The sequence below is a fragment of the Mauremys reevesii genome, linkage group 1, assembly GCF_016161935.1.
Source record: "Mauremys reevesii isolate NIE-2019 linkage group 1, ASM1616193v1, whole genome shotgun sequence".
Classification (NCBI taxonomy): Eukaryota; Metazoa; Chordata; order Testudines; family Geoemydidae; genus Mauremys; species Mauremys reevesii.
In genome coordinates, this window is record NC_052623.1 from 189,078,723 (window position 1) to 189,086,754 (window position 8,032).

The 8,032-nt window shown below is 42.7% G+C and overlaps 1 protein-coding gene across 1 annotated transcript; it reads right to left on the reverse strand.

The window, feature by feature from the left end:
* Positions 1 to 1,101: 1,101 nt before the first annotated feature.
* LOC120407976 (olfactory receptor 2G3-like) lies at positions 1,102 to 2,067 on the reverse strand (the record flags this gene model as incomplete). Its single annotated transcript, XM_039544427.1, has 1 exon — positions 1,102 to 2,067. A coding segment is annotated over one exon (966 nt), but the record flags the coding sequence as incomplete, so codon positions are not given.
* Positions 2,068 to 8,032: the final 5,965 nt, after the last annotated feature.

Consider the following 8,032-nt stretch of genomic DNA (forward strand, 5'->3'; position numbering starts at 1 on the left):
AGCAGGAGAATCACATTGCCCTTCTCAAACTGAGTTGTCCAGCCTCCAGGAGAGCATTCAGCTTTCCCAGCCCCAGAACCTGCTACTCTCACCTCCTCTTCTCTCCGCACCAGGTGCATCTGGACAGATCTGGACCAAGTTCACAAGCTTAATTCCCTCACTTTGGGCCAAATCCAGAAGACAAGAGGAGCCCTTGAAACTCTTACGAACTTCAGTAGCAGAGGATGGAGCTCGACACCACTCTGGATTCAAAGCTACATACAGATGCTGTCCTTTGAGAAAACCTAGATTTAATATAGAGAGGAAGCTTATATGGAAGGCATGGATGGCTATAGGTATTTACTCTGGTTTGAAGATAAGCTCAGGTCTTTAGCATACTGTTTGGCCCATAACCATTGCAGTTTGGATAATCCTTGCAACTGAACCATATGCTCTTTGATGCCTTTGCAGCAGACACTATTGGCTTCTGGAGGTTATGCCTGTTAGTCCTTCACAAAGGACTGGGCTCCTCAAAGATACCTGCTTCTATGCAGTAGCTTCCAACAAAATTAAGGAAGACATTGAGAAGGATAAGACAGGGGACTGGGACTCAGGAGATCAGGTTCTGCCACAGGCTTCCAAGGTGACCTTGGGCAAATCAATTGATCTCTGTGTCTCAGTTCCCCACCTGTGAGATGGGGATAATACTTCCTTCCTTCTCTTCCCTTTGTCTAATCTGATGCCTCAATCCCACAAGTTATTTTGAAGTCATGCCTCTTTGCACACATGTAGCTCTCCTACAGGTGCACAGGTCCTCCCAGATGGATTAACTTGTAGGACTGTGGCCTTAGATTGTAAACTCTTTCAGACGGAGACTGTCTCTCACTCTGTACTATCCACTGTGCAAACACCCTGGGGCTCTGATCTCAGTCCAGGACTCCAGGGGTAATAAGAATTAGTAGTAAACTCAAATCTGTCTGATTGTTGAACCAGCCTCCACAAAGTGGTTGGAGAGTCACCAAACCCTTGAGTTTCACGGAGTTGAGCAAACCCGGATTAAGATGCCCTGCTACTTGTTTTACATGGGGGATCCCTTTCTTCTGTGCTAAAGCAAAGCTCATGTCATTGACGTTCCCCCTCCCTTCCTCTGGGCCTGGCCACTGCAGCGAAATATTTTCTGCCCATTTTTTTCAATGCATCCTTCACCTCTTTATTCCTTAGACTATAGATAACCGGGTTTAACATGGGGGTCACAATGCAATATAACGACGAAACCAAGGTGTCTATGTCCAGAGAGTAGCCTGAGCTGGGCCGATTATAATTGAAGTTGGAGGTGCTGTAGAAGATGATGACCACAATCAGATGGGAGGTGCAGGTGGAGAAAGTTTTGAATCGGCCCTTGATCGACTGGATCTTCAGGATGGCGCTGATGATATGGCCATAGGAGACCATGGTGAACAGACAAGGGCTCAGTCCAATCAAGGCACTAGCCAAATGAAGCGCAGCTTCATTGACAGAGGTGTCTGAGCAAGAGAGCTTCAGCAGCAACGGGACATCACAAAAGAAGTGGCTGAGTTCATTGGACTTGCATATGACTATGGCTGATGTAAGGAGAGTGTGCATCAGGGAATTCACCAAGCCACACAGCCATGAAAACCCCGCCAACTGCACACAAAGCCTGTTGCTCATAATGCTTGGGTAGCTCAAGGGCTTGCAGACAGCCACATATCGGTCATAAGCCATGACGGCCAACAAGACACACTCTGTGCCAGCGCAGGTAATGAGGAAAAATAGTTGGGCCATGCACCCAGCATACGAGATGGTTTTCCTGTGCCTGAAGAAGTTGACCAGCATGACTGGCACTGTGGCGGACGTGTAGCAGATATCTAAGAAGGACAGATTACTAAGAAAAAAATACATGGGTGTGTGAAGGGTTGGATCAGCCCTGGTCAGGGTTAAGATCAGCGTGTTCCCCAGGAGGGTTACTGTGTAGATGACCAAGAACACCAGGAAGAATAAAATCTGAAGGTTGGGATGGTTTGAAAAGCCCAGGAAAATGAATTCCATTATGTGTGTTTGATTTCCCATTTACACAGAGGATTTTTTTAAAATCTGTCAAGGAAAAGGATGTGGGAAAATAGTCAGTGTGCAGACAATGAGAATAGTCAATAAACACCACTTTTTCTTTCTAAAGAACCTTCCAGGTAGGGGGCCAGAGCATCTGCTGGTGCAAATTGGCATTTGCTCCATTGAACTCGATGAAGCTACATAAATTTACATCAACTGGGGATCTGGCCCCAGTGAGCTATTGTTATTTTATTAATACATTAAGTAGAGCGTATAAAATGTATAAGAGACATGGTCCCAGTACCCTAGAGCTTGCAGTCTAAGCATGGGCAAAATATAACAAATTAAGACAGACAATAGGAGAGCGAGGGGAAGGGAAGTGTGGTTGCCATGGTTAGTAATGGCATGCTTCTTATTTCCCAGACAAAAGAGAAAACTACAAGAAGAAGGAGTTATAGTTGACAGCACATATCAGTACATTTAGGGTAAGGTATATTAGAGAGATGTGTATTTATCCCCAAAGCAGCCATTATAAACCCACAACATTCAGAATTAAGGTTAAACTTAAATCCAGACATGCAAAGGTCTAAAGATGCAGTTAGGGCACCCAAACAACTTTAATTCTGCCCTGTAGTGCTGTCATGCAATAACCATGTGATTAATGTCTTTTAGTGTTTGAAGTCCAATGATAAATGAACAGTTTTTAAAAAAACACGTGTAGGTTTTATCCTCCCCTGCCAGGGTGATCCTAAAGGGCAGAGTTAAGGGTATTAAGGTGCCCTAACTGTGTATTTCCAGACTTGTACATGGTTGGGTTTCTTTACGTTAAACCTTAACTCAATTTTTTTAAATGTCCTTTTTTACTCTATAAATAGATTACTTCCATCCACCACAATGTGTTCCCAATGTTTGTTACTGTTTCAGTCTTCACTTATATAGTTAAGAAATTGTTCCTTTATTTCAGTTTTGTGTGTATGTTCTTTAAGGGGTATTTTTCATATAATGTGACTTCTACTCAGTCAGATCTACATTTTATTGGTTCCAGCGTGTCCTAATAAGATCCATTTGGACATTTCCATGAGAGAGAATTTCAGTTAAAGTTAAACCATGCAAACTAGCTCGACCCTGTAGGATTTCCCTACCTTCATTCTTTCTTTCTTTTCTGAGAGTTTGTATACACATAAGCAACATTCAGGAGCTGACATTTCAGTTTGATTGCAAAGTTACTGTAAATAAGAACTGAAGCCTTATGAGTTTTAATCAGCAGTAAGTGTTACATTATCCAGTTCACAACAAAAGCAATCAAGTGGGTAAGATATTTTTAGAGGAATTACTGTGGAACTATTACATTAGGTAGCAGTTAGTGTACTATTTTCACCCTCCAATGCTTTCACGTATGAGCCTGACTATAGAAAAAAAGTGGTTCTCAAGTACAGTGGAAGGGCGATTAAAATAGCTAGAAGAGATTTACACTTCCATAAAGGGAGAATCAGCTAATCCAAGGCAGAGTTGGGGATACTTTAGCATTATGGGGCTAATTCTACTTCCGTTGAAGTCAATGGCAAAAAAACCCTGCAGTGACTTGAACAGGTGCAGGATGAATAAGGGACGGATAGTTTCTCTTGTGAGGAAGAGAATGAAAGAGGTGGAGGATAGGGGGAAGCAGGCAATAGAAGTACAAGAAATCTGAAACTTGCACGAGCCTACTGCTTCAACATTGCAATTCTGCCGCACTTTACAGTTTTAAAGTGTGAGAGCAGAGAATAAATGAGAAATACCTGGCCCTTTGGCTTATAAAAGGAGATTGGGCATGTTTTGTTCTGTGTTATATTACAATCCCTGGAAGCAAAAATAGACCAGGTCTACACTATAAACGTATATGAAAAATCCCCACGCCTGAGTGACGCAGTTATACCGACCTAACCTGGGTGTAGACAGCGCTACGTTAACGGCAGGGCTTCTTCCATTGACATAGCTACTGCTTTTCAGGGAGATGGATTAACTCCACTGTTCTGTCCGTGCAGTAGTGTTTTCAGTGAAGCACCACAGCTGCAGTGTTTTAAGTGTCAACCTGCCCTTAGTTAACCTGTAGCTATAGATGTCTCTTCTGTCAGTGCATGAGGGCCTAACATACATAACTGTCCACTGAAAGAAGGATACATTCCAAGGTACTCTTGTTAGGTTAAAGAAACTTGAGAAAAATTTGCTTGCAATTAGGGCTATTGCAAAGAGCCAGACTGACATCCTTGGAAACAGAACTCCTCAATTCAGTCTCTGATCTGGTATAGTAGGAGTCACATTAGCATCCCATTAGCAGTGTGCCTGACCGCAGAGCTGAGAAGACTTTTTTTGTTTTAACTGTTTCTTGTGGGTTTTGCCAGCTCTAGGGTTGAGAGATCAGGAAGCATTGTAAGCCTGGACTATTTGTCAAGTGCATAACTCACGCTGGGTGCCACCAGGAGCCAGCTACCACACTATCTTGGTTCTTGAACTGCCCAGGGAATGGCCAATTAGTACCAAGTGTGATGGCGTTTGTGCTGTGGACACTTCTCCACACAGAACTGGACTGAAACTAGGGACTTGTTTTACACAGGAATGAGATGGGAGCAGCCGATAGTCAGGATTAGTATTCACTTATTATCCAGGTCAGTATTTGACATCAATTCAGTTCAAAGGTTTAAACTAGCTTCACATTTACTGACAGAATGCTAGATTCTGCTCCCCTTATTCACATGACAATTTGCTCCTTGAATGGTCACATTGATTTCCAATCAGGCTAGTCAAGGATTACATTACTAGATGTGAGTAAGGGTGGCAGAACCCAGCCCGTACATTGTTTTGTAAAGACAGACAGAAGAAAGAAAAGTAGCATGGAAATACTTACCAGGCTTCACTTACAGATCAAACCACCATTTCTGAGGTTTGCCTTGCATTGCCGTTTTCCTGTCCCCCAAATAAGGTTTATTCTATGGTAATATAAGCAGCTCTGGCAAAGAACAAGTCCAGGGCCAAACAAGAGCCCAACCCAAAATACTATCACTTGCACACGATACAGTAAATAAGAGAAATTCTAGCTTTTACAAATGTCTAACACTGCATGACTTACCAGTGAACAAAAGAATCCTTTCATCCTGGACTCCTATGGTTTCCCTCCGAAAGCAGTATTTAACCATGTGTCCGGGACCTCTGGGACATATTCTGTTCACAGAAATATCTCAGGGATATATGCAGTGACTAGACAATTATTAATATTAGTTTTCATGTTGTGATAAACAGTGAGGAACGTATACAATGAAAAGTTCTGTTCATTTAGAGAAAAAGCACCTCCCAGGAAACTTTTAGCAGATCTGTGCATGCCATAAGAGAAGCAAAGTATATGATGGCTTATGTCCCTAGATCTATGTCTGAAGATTTGTCTTTGGGTGAAGGTCCATAACTATTCTTCCAGCACACATGGGGCAGACCTGTGCCCATATACGGGACTCTTCTTAAAGCATTTGGGGCCAGCTTCACAACTCGCACTTTTTTGTAGTCATCTTCGCAAAGGGTGAAGTGGGTGTCAAATACTATTATCCTGGGTTGGCACCATTTTACTCAGGTGTAACTGACTCTACAAGGTGCAAGGAAGCTGCAAAGTTAGTCCCCAGCTTTCCGTTTCTCAAGTCATGACAGAAATGTCCCTTTTGGACTTCCATTGGAATTGTCACTCTGGATCAGGCTAGTGATCCTTCTGGTCCAGTATCCTGGCTCTGACACTGGTCAGCACCAGATGCTTCAGAGGAAGGTGCAAGAAGAAACCCCACAGTGGGAAGAGTTGGGATAAGCTGCTGACCCTGAGATGAAGGTATTATTCTAATCCCTACTAACTGGAGATTGGTTTGAGACCTGAAGCATGAGACTTTGTACAGATTCCAAAACTTTTATCAATGCCTATAGCTCTAGATATTCGTGTTATCCATATATAAATCCAATCCCCCTTTGAACCTGTGGCCATGAGTTCTGCAATCTAATGACACAGTGAGTCAGGGAAGAAAGATCCTTTTGTCAGTTTTGAATGTGCCACCTTTTGGCATCACTGAATTTCCGGTTGTTCCTGGGTTACAGGAGAAAGAGAACAGACCTTCCTGATCTACATTCTCTAGACCATTCATTTTTTAATATACTTTTATCAGCATGTCCCCTATATGGGTCTCCCTTTCAAGGTAAACAATCCCAGTCATTTCAGTATCTCCATATGAATTTTTCAGTGCCCCTAATCATTCTCAACTTCTCTGACCCCTCCCCCCTTGAATTCTGCGCACTGGTGAAAAATTGAACAAGATCCCATTACTAATATTTAAGCTACAGTGAGGGTGAAGAAAAGACATACTGAATTTTAAAAAAAAAGTTAAAATGCTTTGTTATTCAAAGCTCAAAAAGCTGAAATTTGAGGTTGGACATATTCAGCGTGTTCATCACTAAGGATTAAAGCCCTTTACCCACAAGAGTTATCCACAAATATTCATTTTCAAATTAGTTTTATCCACAGCTTAAATCCAGCTTGTCGTATGGTCACTGGTATCTGGTAGTGAATTCCAGCTGATCTGACCGGTTCAGTGAACCCCAATTCATTAATGTCATATCTGATATGTGTCATGTAAGGTATCACTGGAAAACTAATAACACACTGATCATTAATATTCCTGTGTGGGATGGGTATAGTAAACATTCAAGGGACCATACAAATGTGAAGAAAAGAACTAAAATGTGTTTATCAGACAAGTCTGGAGAGGGAGTAAGCAGGTTTCTCCCAGACAAAGGACAAGCCAATTCCTCCAGCCAGGTATCATCAGAGTCCATTGGCAATCATATGCCCAGTGGCCATTCATTTGCATTGGAGTGGACAGGAACAGACCAATTTGCATTACAACAACAGCAGGGAAAGAAACCAGCATGGAACTTCCTTCACCACCAGATTCAATGTCTCCTTCCTCACAGCTTGAATGAACTTTATTTTGGAGGGGGAGCCTTCAGAAGAATCCATTTCAATAGTTCACTGAAATATAAGAAGGAGGAGCAAAGAATACCAAGTTATCTTTCGCCCAGGAAAACAAGGGGAACCAGCACCCTGTACCTATGTGGGAGGTCCTGAGTCAGACAGTCAGCCATGCTGGACAAAGAGTGATTGGTGAGAGAAACCATCTTACACAAAGACTGTCTCTTGCTAGATTAAGTGTTAGATTTTACATGCATGCCTTTCACTTGTGTTTGTTTATAACCATCTCTACCTTTCTTTTACTTGGCATCACTTAACCTATGCCCTTTTGCTGTTAATCTTGTTTTATTTTAATCTAAACCAGTCCAGTGCTGTATTTGAATGGAAGTGATTGTTAACTCCAGTTAAAGTGGCAAGCTGCTGGGTATTGTCTCTTTAGAGGGGCAGAAGAACTTCATTTTTACTCTGAGTGATCCACGAGAGGGCTGGACATTTCAGGGCTAATGGTTTTGGGGAAATTCAGGAGTAGGCATGCATTGGGGTCGTTTGGCTAGTAGTAATCAAGGGTGGTGGAGACCAGAGTGTGGGTGTAGTGTAACAAGTAGGCTGCTGGAGTCAGAGTTGCTGATCCAGGCTGTTTATCACTCAGTGCATGCTTGTCTGCTGGCTGGGAGTATCCAGGCCAGGGAGCTACAGTAGCAGAGCATTTTAAGGCACAAAGAGTTACAAGGCAGTCAGTGACACAACTTCTCACTGGTCTGGATTGCACTCCAAAACCTGACGGTGGAACAATATGAGCAATCACATTTATCATGCACCTCATCTGCATTCTGCCATCTGAGCTATCTCCATCCTCTCAAGGCGCTTCAAACTTTCTGGAACCCAGAGCAGTTTCCAACTTGACAAAGTCAAACCAACAGTATGCCAGAGGAATGTTTTCCATATTCTCCTTAGGGGTAAATTTCCCCTCAAAATTACCCTGGCCTGAGGCCCAGGACAGATACTATTTAG